We start from the raw sequence: 20,662 nt of genomic DNA, 5'->3' as shown, positions 1-20,662 counted from the left end.
GAACAATATTGCTTGCCTCACTATGCCAGCTGTCTGAGAGAGAGAGAGAGAGGAGCCACAGGGCATTACCAAATGAAAATCGTGACACACCAGTGTAGACGTGTTTGCTGTGGATGTAGAGATGAGCCTCGAACGTGGATTGAACATTCTTAAGGATGAAAAGTCGGGCAAGTCTTAGCAGAGGCCAGGGGCATTTCTGGGTGGGTACTACAAGACAGAATGCAGGACCACTGTTTCTTACAGCTGAATAGAACCACTGTGTTTTCAGCACAGCTTTGTGTGGAAACCATTGCAGCTTTTTTTACATACCAGCTACATAAATATAGCTTCTGTGCACATGTTATGCCATGTGAAACTGTAGTTTTGTAGTGTATTTCTGTCGTTCTTGAATTTTTTGTTTTCACGTCTTAGAAGCAGTTCTGTGTAGCTCTGTTTGTCTTGCTGATTTTGCTCTCAGAAATGTTTTTGATATTCTCAGCCTGCTCGAGAACAGTCAAGTGTTACTTCTACTTCAGATGTGTGAGATTTCTCTGCTTCAGGTTTTGTGATGTGGGACACTTGGCACCAGAATGCATTTTACAAGGAGCCAGTTTGCTTGGTCTGTAAGACCACACCAGTATTGCATGACTAGGACCGAGTCGTGTCCTGGACGGCAGTCTGTGCAAGTGACTCAGTGTCTGTGCGCGTGTTTATAAACAGTCGTGTTAGTATTTTGGAGGAAAGATTAGCAGCCATGTAGTAAAGTCTCCAGTTTCTCTGCAGAGAGTGTTAGATGTCAGTAGGGATCGGCAGTTTGACGATGCTTTATAGATGTTACAATAAAATGTCATAGTACAGTTTTCTGAGCATATCATTGATATCAGTGTTTAAAAGAACACTGACTGACTACATGTTACAAAGTGAGTAAAACACTGAATACATTTTTTGTGGTTGTAGGTTTATAATCATTATGATAGGAGTTTTTATATGTGGCTGTGCAAGTTTTGTTTTCTCTGTTTCAACTTCTTAAATCCAACGAAATCAAAATATCATGTTGAATATTGTGTATCGTGAGAATATCTTGAAATGTCATGATGCAGTGTTTTTGCCATATCACTCACCCTTAGGTGTAAGCCCAATTAAATGCACCTCCTAGTACTGTTACTATTACTTGTCCTTTACAACTGTATTCTACTCATGTATGATTCAGCATTAAGTGTCAGAGTCTAACCAGTGCTACTTTTTTACTCTTCACTCTTTTCTTTGTTTCCCCAGCACAGTTAAGACAGAAACACCCATTAATCTGTCATCCTGTTTCTATTTAGTGGTTATTCTTGTTATCTGAATTAAAAAAGCACATAATTTCTGATTGTGCATAATAGGCTCTTTAGAGTGTAGAGTATATCTTGAAACTAGAGACGCCACGTCAATTTTGGGCAAATATGCTGGCTTGGATATCTGAGAGAGGGGAAAAAACAGAATCTGATTTAATACTGTGCTAAATCTATTCGGACACGTTCACACTGTGATGTGATGTAGTTAGCGGTGTATTCTTGTTGTGGGGCTGAAGAGTAGGTATTTGCAGAATGATGGACTTGTTTTAGGAGATGTGCTTCATTTTACAGCTTAGTATTGTGTTTTTTTTTTAAATATTGCGAATTGTAAGCAATTTCAATGTGAGTATCATACCATCACTACATTGTTATTTACTGCTTCTAACTCCTCCAGTGATGCCACAGCCATCCGTGGCCAGGAATCCAGTTATAATTGACTTTGATCTCTCGGGGGGGATGGGCAGGATGTTCCTCCCTCCCTCTCTCTCAATCACTCAGTGTGATGCTAGCCAATGCGAGAGCGTCTGTTAGCTGACATAAAAGAACTGGCAGTTAGAGGTCACCTCAGGCATGTTGAGCTGTCCAATCATGTTGCATTAGCAGCAGTTTCAGAGAAAGCATGTGTTAGCTTTCACCCTTCCAGCTTTTTAGCATTGTGTGGTTAGGGGCAGATATATCTAGTAAGTGAAATTGGTTATCACAAAATTATGGAGTAAAGTGATTTAAAACAATTAAATTAATGCATCTTTTATTTAGTCTATTATACTGTTATTCAGCCTTATCGCTGCGCAAAATTAAAATAGAACGAATAACGAATAGAATATACAGCTTTGACATCAGGTGTGGCTTTAAAATGTACTCGAATGAAGGTCCTTATTCTACAGTTTTTAACAGCATTTTGAGTTTCTTTAACAGTTCTAGCAACTTCAGCATCAAATATGACCTAGAAATACAATTACACGCGCTCTTTAGTGTTCGACTGCCGTGAACAAACCTCATTTTTATTCCTCGTATTACGAGATCATGTCTGCTCTTGTCTACATTTGCCCTCATGGTACTTGTCTCATTACTATACAGCGTTTTACTTACCTGCAGAAACTCATAACGGTGTGAAATATTATGACTTGGACTTAATCTTGCTTTCATTATCCTCCACCTGGTGTACAGACCTTGTCTGTGGTTTCAGGGTCAATCAGGCCGTCCAAAGGGGCATCAGAACCCTCTTTTGTAATTATAGGCAGCTGGTGGAGAGCTGTAGACTTTAAAGGAGAGTTCTAGGGAAGGGCCCTTGTATCCAGGTTGCTTTTGAAGTGCACTCTATGCGAGGAGTGGAGAATCGATGCTCTAATGTAATATAGCGCAGGTAGCCTTTCATTTCCACGAAAGAGAATAATCTTGTGAAGACCACTACACAGCTGGGGTTGTCAGCTGCGCTCGATGTAATTAGTAGACACTCAGAGTTTCCTATACCTTTCCATATTGAGAGAAAAAGAATTTTTATTTTGAGTACATAAATGAGAATACAGTTGTTTTCTGCATAAGTCATATACTTGCTTTTATAGAAGCAATCACTTTTATAACTTCCTTTTTTTCATGTATAGTTATACTATTCATGAAACATTTGATATTTATTGCACTTATAGCTGAAACTGCATCACTACTGAAGTTCTTTGGGTGGAAAAAAGTCATTATTAATGCTTTGTCTTATTGCAGTGAAGTTCTTGTACATACAAACCTAACCTCACTACTACTCCTCCATCCTTTCTTCTAGGAGCCAAGATATAAAGAGCCTGTCGATTGTTTTGACAGTGGTGTTGATGGACTCACTGCTGACACCAGCTCTCCCTCTCAGGTTTCCAGTCTACTGTGGCACCCAAAGGGTCAATCTCGGGGCCGCTCACAGTCTCAGGCGCTGCCCTGCCGGAGCGATTCTGCTGGTGCTCTCCACCTGGACACGGATGCTCTGAGGCAGAACATCTATGAGAACTTCATGAGGGAGCTGGAGGCAGGTCACACGGTGGCAGGAAGTGGAGGAGAGGAACGAGAGGATAACTCTGTAGAGGAGACTGAGAGTAGTAGCCAGGAGACACTCGGCTCTCTTGAGCAGCTGGATTTGTTGTTCGAGAAAGAGCAGGGTGTGGTCAGACGAGCTGGATGGTTGTCGTTCAAGCCGTTGCTCACCCTGCACAAGGACCGCAAGCTGGAACTAGTGGCCCGACGCAAGTGGAAGCAATTCTGGGTAACTCTCAAAGGTAAAAACAAGAAATTAAAACATGCAAATAAATAAATAAATAAATAAATAAAATGTGTGTGTGTGTATACAATACAGATGCTCAAACACAAACTAGTGAAAAGCAACAAAGTTGGCACACTGTTGCATCCAGTACCAATTCAATTTAAATCACAGTTCAGTTCTCACTGTGATTTGACATTTTGAGTGAAAATGGCCTTCGTTTTGCTCAAAATGTCAAATTGTTGTGGAGAAAATTAAATATTTTTGATGCTTTCATTCTTTATCTCATCAAAAGAATGCAAAATTCATTCTTGATATTGATCTTTAAAGGGAAATTACACACACACCTTTTAAAATTTTCTGCATAGTTCAGTTACTGAGATGTCAACAGGGTCATTCAGAGTGTTTTGATGTGAAATGGTTAATTGTAGACAAACTTACAGACTTTGATTTCTTTACAGTGGTTAGAAGAACCAGGGATGGAAACTTTTTTTTTTTGTGTATTTAATTACACTTATTTACTATGCAAAACCAGCAGTGTAGTCAGTTATATGTAATGTTGAAATGGTAAAATTCAAGTTAAATTTGGGGAAAAGAGTGTTTTTTGGCTTTTGGTGCCCTGCGTGTGTTTCAAATGTGCCTTAAAATACGTTCTAGGCCAAAAGGTCTGTAGTGTAAAGCAGTGTGTCAAGTATCACAAAGCATGTTCATAACTATTTCTTGTGCGATAACTTTTAAAGGCATGAAACAATTAAGGCATCTGGTTAATATCACAACCACTTTGGACAATTCTAATTTGTTTTATTTTGATCTACACCTTTAACCACTCTGAATGACTTTGTTTACATCTCAACACATTCATTATTTAAAAAATTGAAAGATCAGTGGAATTCACTCTTAACAATAGAGTTGCATTTAGCTGGGCACCGTGGAAGCGTCTCCACTGTCCCATTCATTTTATAAGGCCACATTACAATGTCCTTCAAAATGTTAGCAAATGTGACTTAATTACCTGAGCACACTTTAATACCCCTCTCTTTCTTCAGGCTGTACACTCTTGTTTTATGAGACCTATGGAAAGAGTTCTCCAGAGCAAGAAATGTTACCAAGCTACGCTTTGCTGGCTGAGGACGGCATAGTTCAGGCTGTTCCCGAACATCCGAAGAAGGAGAACGTGTTCTGCCTCAGCAATGCCTATGGCGATGTCTACCTCTTTCAGGTCAGTCAACAGCATGAAAATGAGAATTATACCAAAAATAGGCACCTGAGTGAAGAAAGGTAACTGCGTTTGGAGTGGTTTGATATCAATGTTTAAAAAGCCTTGGTCTCTTTACTGAAGTAGAGGCAAAACAACTGGCAATGTGAGGTTGATAAAAAATGCATTATACCACAGGTCTTCAAACCAGTCCTAGAGGACCAACAGCCAGTACTCATTTTTTGTTCTGTTTCAGCTCAGAATATACCTCAGCAAGGTAACCAAGGCCCCAATAACTTGGAAAAAGAGGTGGTCAAGCAGTGTATAGTATACATCCATAGTAGACCATATGTGAAGAGCTAATGGTGTATTAAGGATTCTTTGCTTTAAGTTTGCAGTATGACAATATCCTTATTGTGATAAATTCCAGTCATGTTATGTCACAACATGCTTTTCTGAACATGTTATGGATATCTTCAGTACTTGAGGAACACTAACCAACTGCATGTTTCACTACAAAGAGCATAATAAGTCTTGTTTAACTGGATTTAGAACCGTGCAAAATGGTAACTTTACAGGAGAAGGAAAAAATAACTTTACTCAATGAAAGTCAATGGAACCAGAATATTTTCCAAGTCATTTTGGACCATCCCTTTTAGTCCATTCATCGTGAGATTTTCATACACTGTAAAGATTAACAGGTATTTTCAAATTATGTCAAAAATGGAAAATGAAGATATGAGGTTTTCTTCCTACAACAGCAATATGTCAGTCTTAAAGGCGCGGTAATACAAACAGTCTGTTTAAATCTGTAGGACATTGAATAATGGTCCTGTAAAAGAGAATTACAACTGTTTTTGATACATTAAACCACACAAATGTTGTAAGTGGTCCTTGGATAGGCCCTTTAACTAGCCATTCTAGCTTTACACACACTACAAAGTCCTGCGTTACATGCATGAATACATCTGTCTAGTAGTATGCTGAACATTTGGACTGTGTCCACACAGAACAAGCAGTCCACTCGCTGTCGTGAAAAGCCCTGTTCACGCTCCAGTCCAGCAATACGGAGCAGAAGTTATTTTAAGTGTGGATTTTTTCCCTCTCCCTCCCTGTAGAAGCCACAGCTTGTTCATGCACTCAAGCTGGTTCGTTTTGATAACATTTTCCTGCTTAGTCAGCCAGACGATTTCTAGTGACGTGTCTCAGACCACACTCCTGCAGGGCTTTAGAGGAAAGTGGAAATGATTCAAGAAACAGTTTATCACCGCCTGATTCTCTGCTCAGTTTCAAGGACATGCCACACTACACTGCACATACTCACATTGTTTGGTCAAATGGAGATATGGTGTAATCATTCAGTGATTCAGGGCCGTTGTTTATTTTGTTGCCCCTGCGGTCATTGTTGCCTTTGATTGTGAATACCATAAATGCAATGTTACATATGGCTAACTGTTCCAGATCTTTGCCAATTGTCCATTCTTTCTGTTTGCTTCCTTCAGGCTTCCAGTCAAACAGACCTGGAGAACTGGGTAACTGCTATCCACTCGGCCAGTGCGTCTCTGTTCGCTAAGCGCCATGGCAAAGAGGACACGCTGCGTTTGCTCCGTGGACAGATCCGGGGTCTGTTGCAGAAGATTGACATGGATGGTAAAATGAAGAAGATGGCTGAGCTCCAGCTGTCTATTGTCAGTGATGCCAAAAACAGGAAGGCCATTGAAAACCAGGTGAGAAGTTGGTGTTTGCACTTATTTTTATCAGATGGAATGGGTCACTGGCTTTGATGTGTGTCATGCAGGTGTTTTGCTTTGTCTCTGGTCAGTTGACTGGCTTAGAAGCGGGATAGTGTTTACATTCGTCTTAGCTTGTTTACTCTGTGATCGATCTTGGCTGTACCTTTTGTTGGATTTACTGGTGAGTCTTCCCTTCTGTTGATCTCTTAGTTAATAGATATCTTGACTCACATATCAATTATGTGAGTGTGGTCTAGTTTGAACACATTCCTAACTAAATTAGCTTGAATAAAAAAAAAAAGCAATTTGAATGCAGCTTGTTGTGAGGGACCTCGCTTCAGACAGCTTAACCCATGTCCTCGTCATCTGCCCTTTTAGAACCTTTTCTGTATATATTTCATATAGCATGAGCACTAGTATGAGGTCCTTGGAAATATTTTATATGCATATATAAACTCCTGCACTTTGGCTATCACTTTCTGTAGAATGTCTCTTATAGCTATGAATCAGATTAGACCCTTAATTAGTCTACATTTTCATCAGACAAACTTTAGATGTTTTTGCTTTTTGTCAGATCTGGCAGGCTGAAATATTTTCTCATATCAGTGCTGCTGTTTCCTGTTAACAGTCACAGTTATTCACTATGGGAACTAAGGGTCAGAAAGGGGTCAGAGGGCAGGGAGCTGGTGTCTTTACCCCAGTTATTGGGTGCCAGGCGGTGTATGAGGGATTTGGAAAAGGGTGAGAGGTTAGCATAGTCCAAGAGACTCGACCTCTTTGAAGTCCTGTTTCTTTAAATTAGTGCCAGCTGGATGTTTTTTCTGAAGTCTTTTTCTTTGTCCTCCCCAAATTGAGTCATAATTATCTTGCATTTAATACAGTTAAATATCTGGCTGTTAAGTGTGTCTGTACCAGAGCCAAATTAAAGTGGATATCTGCACATAAAAGGCACTAGAGATGTGACTGAGCAGCACCACATTGGTTTCAGATAGGCCCATTGTGTAGTGAACTGCTTTTGTTTGAGGGGGGACATCAGAACCCAGAGTGCCATGATGGCATCAAATTACTGGAGTTAGATTTTACTCATTCAGAGGAAGTCATCTTTTGTATTTAGGTTTCATTTGGCATGTAATTACTACAGCTATGAAAATGGTTCAGAGTTATTTATTTTTAAAGTTTAATTTGTGAACTCGTCATTTTTATCCTGTTTTCCTTCCATGATGTATTTCTGAGTGAGAGTATTAGAGAGGATTTCTGAGCTAGAGAATTTTTTCTCGATGATGGGTGGGGGTAGTGAAAGAGGAAGGTGATGTGTGTGTGTGTGTGTGTGTGTGTGTGTGTGTGTGTGTGTGTGTGTGTGTGTTTGTGTGTGTATTTTTCCCTGCCTGCTTGTGCTCGGTGATGTAATCAAACTTTATTAGACATGGTAGAGGCAAGGCAAAAGTCTCAAATTTGATTGATTGAAAACAAGAAGATATATGATTTGACATATGACAGAAGATATGATAGATGGTATGATATATGAAATTATATGATGGATTGTGTTTAATATATGTTTAATAGGACCTGTACTTGGTGTTGAAAATGGTCAGTTTTTCTTTCAGGTTTGATACTATTATTGATTCTTAGGTCAAGATTTGGTTTCGTTTTTGATATTTTATTTGTTAATGTCTACATTTTTTTTGCAAAACTCTAAGTACACACTGTGTATATTATATCAGGTAAATACACCAAACTTGTTGGTTCAAACCAACAGAAAATTAATATATTGCTGTTGTCAGAACAAAATCTTGTAACTCCAAAATGATAACCTTTATAGGAGAAGGAAACAAACAAACTTTTTAATGTAAGTCAATGGAACCAGGCTTTCTCCCCCAAGTCATTCTGGGCCGTTTCTTTTGGTCCATTCCTCATGAAATTTACACACAATGTAAAAGGCAACGGGCATTTTCAAGTTATGCCTAGACGTGAAAAATAAAATAAAATAAAAAAATGAAGATACAGGTTTGGTTCTAACCATGTCCAAGTGCCATGTTTTTTTTTCTTTCTCATGTTTGGCGGTTCCCACGAAAAAAAAAGACATGAGAGAACTTCAGAAGAGGCCAAGAGCCATATTGATGATGGTTTTATAACTTTCTTAACATGCATTTAGATGTTAATATGCTGTTAAAGTATTTGAGCCACATCAGGGAACATTTGGAGCATAAAGCACATCCAGCAGTGAAGTCTATGAACGCTGATGGTGAGGGTGCTGAAGATTCCACAGGCTGACCCTATAATGCCAGATCTCTGTCCAGCCCTTTCCACTCGGTTTAATGGCTCCTTTGTGACGTGAGCGAGTGTGAGCTAATAGGATTTAAAGTACCATACGGCTTGAATTAATCTTAATGAAGCCTATCTCCTCTAAACCGGTGGGCCTGGGCTCAATCAGTCCTTCTGATACCATTGCCAAGCACCAGTTGACAAGCAAAAGCAGCGCCTATGTCACAAATGCTCTGTTGATTAGTCAGAGGTTTTGTCATCTTATTAACAAAAAGAGACAAAATGTGATAGTTCACCAAAGAACTATCCATTAAAAGGATAGTATATGGATAAAAGGATAGTAAATTAATTTTTTCCCCATGGCATCATGTAAAGAACCCTTTCTGGCACATTTCTAAGAGCGTAAATAAAACTAATTTTTTCCCATTGCCTCAGTAATAGGAGCTACTAACTTTTGCAATTTACAAAACTGTCATTTATTTATATTAAATAAATGAAGTGGATTTATATTTGCATTAGCGGGAAGACATAACAGCCTGCTGCTTTATCTGGAGATTCATCTTTATCTGCAGACTTCATAAAACAATAATGGTTCTCATTGCCTGCCTTTCTCAGTGAAAATAATAATGTTCTCAGAGCTGACTATAAAATGCTCTAGCAAATTTTTTTCCTGCAGACTGTGGTTTTTTTTTTTGAGGGGGGTGTAGCATGCTAGGGTGTTGCATACCTTTCCCTCTGCCCCCATGCATTTTATTACAGAGGATAATAGCAATGTAGGTTTAACCCTTTAAGTGGCCAGGGCTCACTGGCAGGCCCAGTGTTTTATTACACACTTCTGTAACTAAGAATACCTCAACCAGTTTGCATTGAAGTCCCTGTAGTTACTGAATAATAAGCTTTAGTATGTAATAAGCCTGGGATTTTAAGGGGTTGATGGCAGATCCTCACCCTGCCCCCCCTCAGCGTCAGTACCAGTAACCCCTGTGGCCTCCCCTCACTGAGCCCAAGCACGACCTTCTCACATCTGAGAGCAATTACAGCTGTGCTGATACACCTTTCTGTCCTCAATTCTTTATCTCTCTCCTCACTCACACACTCTTGAACATAACAGTATCTGGGGAAAAGGCTGGCTTTCAGTATTCCTCTCAGAGAAATTCCTCTGTTAAAGGGACATTCTGGCCAGAATGAAAAATGTAACCATTTATACTTTTGTAAACGTGCTTCTTTGCATCCTACTTTGGTATTGGGCTATTGTCTAAAAAGAGATTTTCTAGTTTGAAGACTGGATAAACATCCTGGTGATGCATCTTGAAGGTTGTTGGAACTTTAAAAAAAAACAAACTGCAAAATGCTTGGGTGAAGGCTGTTTTATAGTTTTTATTTTTTTGTTAGCTGTGGAATTCAAAAGGAAGCTGAACAGCAAACATTACTGCTGAGAAGCCATGAAACTTGTCTTTAAACCACCATCAAAGTGGAGGGATGAACTGAGACTGACATGAAAGAAATGACTTGTCAGTTGAGGTCATTATAATCAGTATCAAGTTATACTGTCAATAGGGATAATGCGGACAATTCTGTGGGTTAAAAGGCTCTGATTCTCTTGCTCTTCTTGTTTATTTACAGATCCAGCAGTGGGATCAGAATCTGGAGAGGTTCAACATTGACCTGTTCCGCATGCGCTGTTACCTGGCCAGCCTGCAGGGTGGGGAGCTGCCCAACCCAAAAAGCCTCCTGGCCACAGCCAGCCGTCCATCTAAGGCTGCTCTGGGTCGTCTGGGAATGTTCTCAGTATCTTCTTTCCATGCACTGGTAGGCGTCTCCAAAACATGAGCAATCCTGTGTCACACCATTTATGTCACATTTAGGCTTGACGCTCCTAAACATCTGCAAGCATGTTTTCGGGCAGCTAATCAACCTCTTTGTTTCTCTTCGCCTCTCAGATCTGTTCTAGAGATGAAGCTACGCTGAGAAAGCGTTCCTTATCTCTGTCCCAGCGCAGTCGGCGAAGGAAAGGAGTCTTCTCCTCACTCAAAGGCCTGGACAGCCTCACCATACGCAGCCATGAGAAAAGACCCTCAGCTTCACAGGTAACACAAACAACTCAACACTGAGTGTTTAACATGTGCAAGAAATCATGCAGCACATGCACATTGGTCCCTTGTTAACTATAGTTTTTCCTTCTCACTTTAATTAGTTTAATATGTATACTAGATCCAAACAGGTTCTTCATGTGTTTTTACAATGTTTCTATGCATGTGGAGTTAAGTTCTGTTTTTATGTGCACTGTTGCTGGGGAATTTCCTCATGCAGGTGCAAATAATCACCTTTTGTAAATCCTGTCAGCCTGGTAATTATTACCTAGAGAGAGTCATTATTTATTGATGGTGTTCAATTTCCTATCTCCGCCTTTTCTGAGAGAAACACATGCTGGTCTGTTTGTTCTGTTTTTGGCTGTAGGAAATGTGTATTTAAAAAGATTTAATGCTTGGAGAGTTCGATTCTGTACGAGTAGTTTTAATGCCCAGTACTCTGTGCTTTACATTCTCTTTCAGTCTGAATAGTTTTTTATTGACTGCCTTGCCTGATCAAATTAGACAATAGAGTGGGGGTGTACCTATTGAGAAACTAACTAAACTAAACTTGTTTCATGCACATTAAATTTGTAACTATAAACATGGATGTGTTGCTGAGGTCCTGCTGATTAGGGTTCACTCTTTTCTTGTGATGCTCACCAAAGCAACTTGAGTGCAAACAGCTCCCCCTTGTGGCAGATTTTTAGACTGCTGAATAAGGCTTTATGATGACCTGTGGTTTATCATTCAAATAGATCAATCGATTAATTGAACATAAATTTAAATGTTTTCTTTTTTTGATTGCACAGTCATGGCAACTTTGCAGTAGAGCACCTCATTACTCGTAAAGTTGGTAAAAGGGCATCTTTTTCTCTTTTACTTTATCTCTTGTTACAAGGATTGCATTGACATTACCTACTGCTCTCAGACTGGTCTTTCTCAGGTAAGAATAAAAACAGCTAGTTTTATGTATGCAGCTATAGTAACCCAGGTGCCAGCTTGCTTTTTTTCTATGCTCACTGTAGCACATTGTCCCTGCCTGAAACCTTTTCCCCATGCACGTGCTATGTAACTATCCCAGGTGGCCTTAACTCTGACAAAATGGCTCCCATCACTGTTTGGGGAGTGTCCCTGTCCCTCCCTGACATGTGTCGGGTAATGGGAGATCCAGCCGGCTTGGCTAATGAGTCCCAAATTCATTTCACACTGCAGAAGGCAGAGGTGAGAGAGACAGGGAGAGAAAGGAGGGGGAGAAATGCGTTATAAATTATTAAAAGCCATATGTGGTAAATTGCAGCCTGCTGTATGCTGCCCTGCAGCGACAAACAGATGGTTTGTGTAAGAGACCTGCGCTAGGCGCTAAATATTAAACAGGCCGACCTTTATATGGAGGCCTTTTTGCATCAGCCCTCAAGTCAAGGTGTCTCTTTTTTCCCCCACTCTCTTTTGTGCTGTCAGAAAGTATCAAAAGGCTGTTTAATTTCTCACAGAGGGGCTGAGGAACGTCCTCCCGAGCAATATCTTGAAATCTCTATTCTCTTTTTCAGCGGGAATCCAGAAGTGTGTGAAAGGAAATGGTGGTGGCTCATTGGAAAGGTGGAAAGGCCCATTACTTTTTCAGTAACCTCTCAGTTGTCACCATTACCGTAGTTTATTCATATCCCCGTTAGCACATAAAGCAACGTCACCCTTTATCCCGCCCCCCCCTTATAAAATGCATGGACTTGTCACAGAAAGCATTACTCATGGGTGTATTTGTGCCTCAGTGCCAGTTAGAACAGGTCAAGCTTCAGCATCTGATCCTGCCATGTCTTGTCCTCTGTGCCTTTCTCCTGTGAACTGTTCCTCTATTTTGCATGAGGCCTACTCCTTCCTTTATGAAGATCTTCAATATGGAACTATAGCTTTTATTGTACACAATCTTTATCGTCTTTTTACATCTCTGTATATATTTACAAATTCACAGTTCTGCTCAATTTTGACTATTTTGCAAGTCTTGTGCTATTGGGAGGGACTTCAGTTCACACAGGGATGGGTGTTAATGTAATACCAAAGGGCCCAGATGGAAAACTAGATTTTTCTTGCTTTGTTTTTTGAAGAATAAATTTGATGTTTGATGTTGTCCATTTTGAGTTTACTGGTTTTATGATTCATATATGAATGCCTTTAGATATATCCACCCATCTGCAGCAGTTTAGCTCCACCCATTCATGCTGAAGTTACAAGGAGTGTTTCAGCCCAGACTGCTTTTTGAATAAGGCCCAATACAGCACAGTCAGTCAGAACAGAGGTCATGTACATAGATCAGTCTTAGAGGCACAGCAACAAAATCAGCCTGTTTAATTCTACAGGATGAAGAAAGGTTGAAAAATGATGTAAAATGAATTATGGCTGTTTTTGATTCATAAAGCAACACATGTCATAAGTGGACCTCAAGAGGGAAAAAAAGTATGATATGGACCCTTTAACCTAAATGTCCAAACATTGACTGATGTTATAGTTTTTTTCTACCTTAACTGTCTTAATGTAATGCATCACCATCATGACATTTTACACAGGATTAATATAACCTGGGGTTATTTCTGTGGTTTGTAAACAGATAAAAGTTTCTATTGAGATGTAAAGAGAGAATCTTTACAGTTGTTGGGGTGTGCAATGTGTAGAAATGTCTGGCACTTGCAGAGAAACACCGGAAATCATTACATTACCCCTCCTCCCCATGTAAAAGTAATCCCATCCAAATAGGACCTATGTCTGTAACTGATTCTTATATTTTATCCTATATGTATATATTTTTATTACGGTACCAGGGGTTCAAATGTAAATAAAAACTTTCATGATACAAGCTGTTCAACCTATTTCTTTGTGCATGACTAAGATCTGAATCCGAATCTGCTCTACCCAGTTTGCCTGCTCTTCCAGCTAAGTTTCCGCACTCCCACACTGCTTATTACTTCTAGTCAAGCCTCAAGGCTTCTGCTTGTCATTGAAATAGTATAAAAGCAGGAGGCTCACTGTGCCCAGTTTGTAATTATGGACAAAATGCTGGTTTGTCTGCAGCAGTGTTTGCGTTGCTATTGGCCACCTCTGTCTGACAGAGGGTGACTAAGAGTTTTATGAGACTCAGTGTTGATGTATTTTTTCCCTTCCTCTTTCAGATCTTTGACTGTGATGGAGAACAACTTGGCTATCTTCCTCCTTCTAGCAGTGAGGTAAAATATTGCCAATTCTCCATCCTTACTTTTACATTTTGCTGTTGTCTGTAGTTTGTTCATGATGTAACTGGGATGTAACTGCCTTCAGACACAAGTTTTGATTTCCATAATTAACACTTGTGTGGAAAGCTATGGTTTGGTTTCTGTAAGCTGAGGGAGACATTTTTGGTCCGCTTTGGTGCAGTGGCTCAGTACATCTGCTCTGATGTCTAACTGCACTGTTTCTCTGGGTACAAAGATCTGCATTCATGTGGAGTCTTCCAAGGCTTCCATGGTCCAACGTGTTCAGTTTTATTCAGTTAATGGTTAAATCTGACCATAAAAATTGGTGCACAAAGATTCCCTTCATAGGACCACATTTCAGAGATTTTCATTTCCTGTGTTTGATTCATCCGGCCTTATGTATGACGGCACATAGTCTAAAGCTATATTTTCTGTCAAAGCCTCTTTAAGGCTATGTAAAATGTAGTAGTAATAATAATAATAATAATAATAATAATAATAATGATTTCATTTTACTGAAATGAGGTTTACCAGATTCTTATTAGGATCAAGCAGTGTAATATGTACTTATATATAAGCTGCAGTCTTTTTAGGTATTTTATTTAATTATTTATTTAATTAATTATTTATTTATTAATTATTTTGCCGTTACCCTTCACACAGTGTGGTCTTGTTGCTAAGAGGCGTTGCTAATGTTGTGTTTCTTTATGGCGGTTGCCTCATACGAATCTATTCTGCTTTGTTTCCTTCTTTAAAAATAGTGCATGGAGGTTAGCTGCTATAAATGATCACCGTTTTGGAAAGGAAAGTCTGAAGTAAGAGTTTGGGTTCACACAGACTTAAACAGCGTCTGCAAGGCAGCTGGCTACTCGTGGAAGGTTGACGGTTGGAGCACTGGGCAGTATGGAATGAATGAATGTACAGTCATGCTGGTCATGAGAGCGTGAAATATACTGCATGAAGAAGTTATAGAATTACATGGAGGCTCAAATATCAATATTTAGTTAATTACTATGGTGACTGCTGCTTGCTCTGTGTTGCAGAAGGGCCTTTAGAGGCATGGTACGCAAAGCTGTGCCACACACTCTGACCCCCCTCGCCAAAGGACATTTGTTGCTGTTATTGTTGCTGTTTGCTGATTTAAGGATTATGTGTGTTTTTGTGTTATTGTGTTGGGGTGTGGCTTGAGTATCTGTAATGAAGAGAGGATACATGGCTAGAAGTGACCTTCTCTGCAATTCCAGCTGTTTTTCAATGACCTTTTTTTGCCAAGACGCTGCATTATTCTTCTCCCATGTATTTAGCCCTGTAGTAGACTAGCAGACTCACAGTATACATTTTTTTAACATTTATCAAACACCACTGTATCCAGTGACAGTGATGGTTTAGTCATATTACAGATGTAGGCAGCTGTGTTAGGAGTCTTGCCCAAGGATTCTCATTGGTATAGCATGGTGTTCTTGCCCATGTAGAGAATCGAACCCCAGCTTTCTACAGGTGTTATTTACTACACTGTACCAACTGCCTAGAAGGCACTGAGCCCTTGCATGTCGGAAAGCAGTAGTTTATTTATTTTGATGATTCCCACCTCCTCTTCTACTGACATTGCTCAGTACTTTCTTCAGAAGTAACTTGTTTGGTCTCACTGAAAATGACCATCAGTCCAGTAACTGAAATGACAGCATGAACCACACTGCTAAGCTCACAGACCAGAGTTGTCCTGCTGGCTAGTGACACATACTTACCAGAACATTGAGTCCCTTTACCTTGGCATAGGTTTGAGGTAACGTCTTGAAAGTGAAATGAAAGCTTTGCTGTGTGAAGCTGACTTTCCAGCCGCTATGGTCAGAAATGACATGTTGTTTTCTCTGGGTGGTGACGGAGGATAGGTGTGACTTTCCAACACCAAAGATATCAAAGCAAATTAATCGACCACAGTGTGTTTCATTTTGACTGACGCATCGTTAGACAGCCACAGTGATGAACGTCATTAGGCGCTCTCTAAGAGTCATGTTGTGTGTCTTTCTAAGTAGTTTTGTTTTGGATACACATGAATCATCATTAAACACATAATTTGGCCACTGGTTGTAAAACGCTTGAATCCTCTTCTGAAAGGATTTCTGCTTTTAGATGTTGGTGTTCAGATACTAGGATTTAGGTTTTGTTTCCAATTGATGAAAACATTGAATGTTATGTTTATTTTTCAGTTTTCTGTTTATTTTGTACTTTTAAAATTTGTTATTGTCCCACTTATGTGATTTGACAAGAACTAGCCAAAGCTCCTGGTTTCCTCAGCCAGTTCTGATTCGGAAGGCTCGCTGCATGGGTGCAGATGTTATGTAGGCCCACAGACTTAAACGATGCTAATTTCCAAGCAATCATTTTCAAGCTACACGATCATTATAATCAAAATTATCCATAACGACCTCAGACCATGACGTGACATAATTTCTAAACAGCTGGATTCATAGCAGCTTGATGCATGGGTTGAGTCTCTGCCAGATTTTGCATTTGCTCTGATGAAATCTATTGATTTTTTTTTTTTCCATCCTTTGCTCTCTCCTGTACAGAGGCTGGATGGTTTAGCTGATGTCTACTCCATAGCACCCCCTGAAGGCCACTGGAGCAGTGGTTTGGACACCACAGCCTGTGTGTACATGCCGGACTACCAGGCAGTTACAGTGCCTCTGAAAGGCCAACACACAGTCATGGATTTTCTCACTATGGCCTGCAAGGTAGGACAGTAAAGAGCTCTTTCATAATTCATCGTTTAAAAGCTGCAGCTTTGATTAAAGTCTTTTTGTGAGGAGACATTGAGGAAGATGGCAGACGCTAATGGGATTTTGATTATTCCAGAGATGATGTGGCTTTACAGGAAAGCTTCCCGGGAGATTTTTAAAACCTCATCTCCCTGATGTATAAAGAGTAGTAATCTCATTTAATGCAGAGTCAAAAGAGCAGCTCTTTAATAGCCTAGCTTAGCCATGCAGCTACATTCTGTGGGACTGTACTGTAAAGAACAGAGGTCTATGCCAAAGTGGTGATTACAAACAAACATGTCTGTGACCTCAGATATACTAAAATACATTGAAAATGGTTCCACTATTGTATTAAAAACATTCTTATGATACTTGTAAAGAGAAACGGAAAAAGAAGGGAGAAATAAGAAAAAAATCCCCTTTAGTGTACAATTAAAATGGCTTGTGTGTATTAAAGCTGAATTCCTTTATGTTTTGGCTTTTTTTATTATTATCCCTATATAATTCAGTGTTTGAGATGTAACCAAAGTCACTGAGAGTGATAATTATGTGAAATGGTTTATTGTGGAAAATCTTACTGACTCAGCTTTCTTTATAGTGGTGGTGATGGGAGCCTTGATGTCTATAACACAAATAAAGCCATTTTATTTAATGTCCAAAATGACCACTAAACCTACATGTGTCGTCTGAGTTTAGCTGATAATGGTAAGACAAATAAATGGTAAAAAAAAAAAGTTTTTTGGAGGGACTGTTTTGCATGTTTTCCCCTTGCTGAAAACATTTTTTAGACCCAAAACCTGTGAAACAGTTCAGGCAGTGTGTTTGTAACCATATCATATGATGCCTTTCTGTGATGTAGCTGTTGGAGGCATGAAGCACTTTACTTGTCTAGTCACTCTGAGTGACTTTGTTTACATCTTAGTTGGTTTGGGCAAAAATTGTAAAAATTCTGTGGAATTTGCCTTTTATTTTGCCACATTCTTGGGTCTTATTATGGAAGTGAAATTAATGTTAGAAGTTAGAATTTCTTTTTTTATTTATTGTATCATGGTGCAAAAATCCCAACACGTTGTGCTGTGAAATTGTGTTGTGAAATTTGTTGATCTGAGTCAGTGGGGTGACAGTGTAATGGACACGGGCACCTGGGAATGGTCATTAAAAACCATGACACACAGATACTCACCTTGACAGACTGTTCAGCTGCCCTGTCCTAGAGTTTCTGACAGCAGTGTGACAAACAGCCTTTTTTTACCCAAATTACTGCAGCATGCTCTCATACTTCTCAGACTCTTAGTCTCTTATGTACTCTTTCCTGGTCTGGAGTGTTATGCCACCATCTGACCACCATCAGTACTACACTGAACTACAAGATTTCTGTATCATCTAGTAACTATAATCAACAGAACAGAAGCATCCATTTCAAAGGGAAATATCACAGATGTGAAGCAGGCGTGTGGTGTTAAATATTCTAAATGTGTAGTATCTTAATGAGGCTGTCTCTTTCTCAGATAAGGAGCCTTGATCCCAGTCTACACTGCCTGCGCCTGCGAAGATGTGTTGATGATGGAATGGAGGTTTGCACACCAGCAGGACATGAGCTACTACAGAACTTGGTATGGCCCTGCAAATGGGAAAGCTAAAGTAGGGATGCTTGAAGACATTCTGACAATGCATATGTGCTACAACATTTTTTGATTTGCTATATATTTGATATATTTTGATATAATATATATGTGTGTCTGTATATGTACATATGTATGTGTGTGTGTGTGTGTGTGTGTGTGTGTGTGTGTGTGTGTGTGTGTGTATATATATATATATATATATATACTGCGTGAGTCAAGAGCCACATTTTATTTTTTATTTTATTATCGACTTGTATTTCTGGGGTCACCTCAAACAAATTGTGTATGCTGAGAAAATGCGCAACAATGACCGCCTTCAGCACCGCATCGCGGAGGCTTGTGACAGCATAAAAAAATAAAATTAAATAAAACGGTGTCCTGTGACTTTTGACACATGCACAACAATAACTTACTAACAAGTGGCAAATAAAATATTATTATAATTTTATTATACAAACACAGAACCTGCACTTTCTACTAAATCTCTTTTGCTTGAGCTTTGAGTGAAGAATATCAAACTACTTCATGCTTTTTTTTTTTTGTCATTGGTAACTGTGACTTCTAATTCACACTGAATAGCACAGTCTTAGCCATTGTATCTATGCTAATATTTTTTTATTTATTCATGCATATATTTCCTCTGTGATGTGCAGTGCTAGACTGACAAACATTCTACTTTCTGCAGACATATGATGAGCTGGAGGTCAGCCCTCTGAATGTGTGCACTCTCCACATGACCAGGCCTTCATGCACAGGAGACTTTGGTAAGTGACTCATGCTTGTACAGGATATGCGTGCGTGGTGTATCAGTGGTCTCCTGAGCACTGTGGCTTTTTTTCGCCTGACACCAAGCTTCTCACCTCCTGCTCTTCCACCCCTCAGGGTTTGCTGTCACAGGCCATGTCGACAGCCTCCGAAACAGCCGCATCTTTGTCAGCGAAGTTCTCCCTGATGGGATTGCCTTCAGTGAAGGTATTGCTACAAATGCTATAGAAAAAAGTGACTTGAAATGAAATACTGGGGAGATGGGAAGGCCTGTTTTTATATTATTATTTTAATTAATACTAAGATTCTATGACATGGCTTTATTTTATGAAACTGTGTTTTTACGATAGGGCTACAACTACTACTATAATGTGATTATATTATAATATGACTAATCTACTCTTATGCCTAAAGTCGATATTGCTCACTTTCAACTTTCTGTATGTGTGACAAGCAAGTGAAGTTATATGGCTGATTCACACAGGATGTGTTCTGAAGTGTTTTAAAAAGTCCATTGTAATTAGTGTATTCAGATGGAAAAACGTGGAAAAGCGTTGGAAAGCGTGAGCCCTTCCAACATGCCACATTTTTATGCACACAGCCCATTTCTTATGTGTGCAAGTGATCACACTCTATAGAGATTCAGTCAGATCACAAGCTCCCACTTCCTGTAGCATTCAACACTATGTTCAAAATAACGGTGGTCAGCCGGAGTATTTATATATTTCTAAATCAGGGCTGTCTAAATAGGGATGTTTAATATGGCCTGCCACTAAGTTACTGTAACCCCACCTCTTCTCCCAACATATTTTTGCACTCTATATAACTTAAATTCTCTAATATTGCAATTTGCTTCCCTCAGGACTAAGTCTTTTGTTATTGTCGTGTTTTGGTTTGCTCAATAAGACTCCAGACCCTTTCTTCTTAGTCCTGCTGTATTTGTTTGGTTGTCAGGTCTGAGGCCAGGTGATGAGATCATGGTTCTGAATGGGTGTGAGGTGTCGTCTCTAGACCTTGATCTGATCCAGACGCTCTTCAGTGAGCAGACCCTGCATCTGACCATCAAACGAGACCCTCCACCGCACAGGCTCGACCTAGCCCCTGCTCACAATCACAGCAGTCATCAGCAGCTACTGAAGGACTACCTTTACCGCCACCACAGAGCCAAGTCTGCTACAGGTGATAAATCCCTCAATTGCATTCAAACAGGTATTGTTTTTATGCAATGCCAGGACATTGGGCCATGTGCCCCAATAATGAATGTTTTCTCAAACAAGACATGCATCTTGTATGGATTAGAGTTGTGTGCAATGAAGAGAAGTAGTGTTTTTTCGTTTCTGTACTTTGTTGTCTTTCTTTTTTGTCCTTTTAAAGCTGTTTAAGACACTATTGTTCATTAGTGCCTCTCTCATGACAAATTATTCCAGGCTTGCAAACCCTCAGACAGATTCCTGTAAATGCGAGCTTCACACATGCAGCACAAACAC

General features: G+C 39.6%; 1 protein-coding gene across 6 annotated transcripts in view; it reads left to right on the top strand.

The window, feature by feature from the left end:
- Nucleotides 1–20,662, top strand: part of tiam2a (TIAM Rac1 associated GEF 2a) — an 88,504-nt gene that overhangs the window by 33,678 nt on the left and 34,164 nt on the right. For 2 of the 6 annotated variants that reach the window (XM_017723857.2, XM_017723858.2), the window contains exons 4-15: nucleotides 3,085–3,565; nucleotides 4,593–4,765; nucleotides 6,244–6,468; nucleotides 10,360–10,545; nucleotides 10,677–10,823; nucleotides 11,707–11,751; nucleotides 13,967–14,020; nucleotides 16,597–16,761; nucleotides 18,294–18,398; nucleotides 19,096–19,174; nucleotides 19,293–19,382; nucleotides 20,130–20,354. In XM_017723857.2, the coding sequence (XP_017579346.2) occupies nucleotides 3,085–3,565; nucleotides 4,593–4,765; nucleotides 6,244–6,468; nucleotides 10,360–10,545; nucleotides 10,677–10,823; nucleotides 11,707–11,751; nucleotides 13,967–14,020; nucleotides 16,597–16,761; nucleotides 18,294–18,398; nucleotides 19,096–19,174; nucleotides 19,293–19,382; nucleotides 20,130–20,354 (1,975 nt within the window). Of the gene's footprint in view, nucleotides 1–80; nucleotides 201–3,084; nucleotides 3,566–4,592; nucleotides 4,766–6,243; nucleotides 6,469–10,359; nucleotides 10,546–10,676; nucleotides 10,824–11,706; nucleotides 11,752–13,966; nucleotides 14,021–16,596; nucleotides 16,762–18,293; nucleotides 18,399–19,095; nucleotides 19,175–19,292; nucleotides 19,383–20,129; nucleotides 20,355–20,662 lie in introns of those variants that run through there. The other 4 variants (XM_017723861.2, XM_037541804.1, XM_017723860.2 and 1 more) reach the window with 4 other exon arrangements.

The sequence above is a fragment of the Pygocentrus nattereri genome, chromosome 10 (assembly GCF_015220715.1).
Source record: "Pygocentrus nattereri isolate fPygNat1 chromosome 10, fPygNat1.pri, whole genome shotgun sequence".
Lineage (NCBI taxonomy): Eukaryota > Metazoa > Chordata > Actinopteri > Characiformes > Serrasalmidae > Pygocentrus > Pygocentrus nattereri.
Note: the sequence above shows the minus strand (reverse complement) of the source record. Positions and strands in the feature narration are given on the sequence as shown.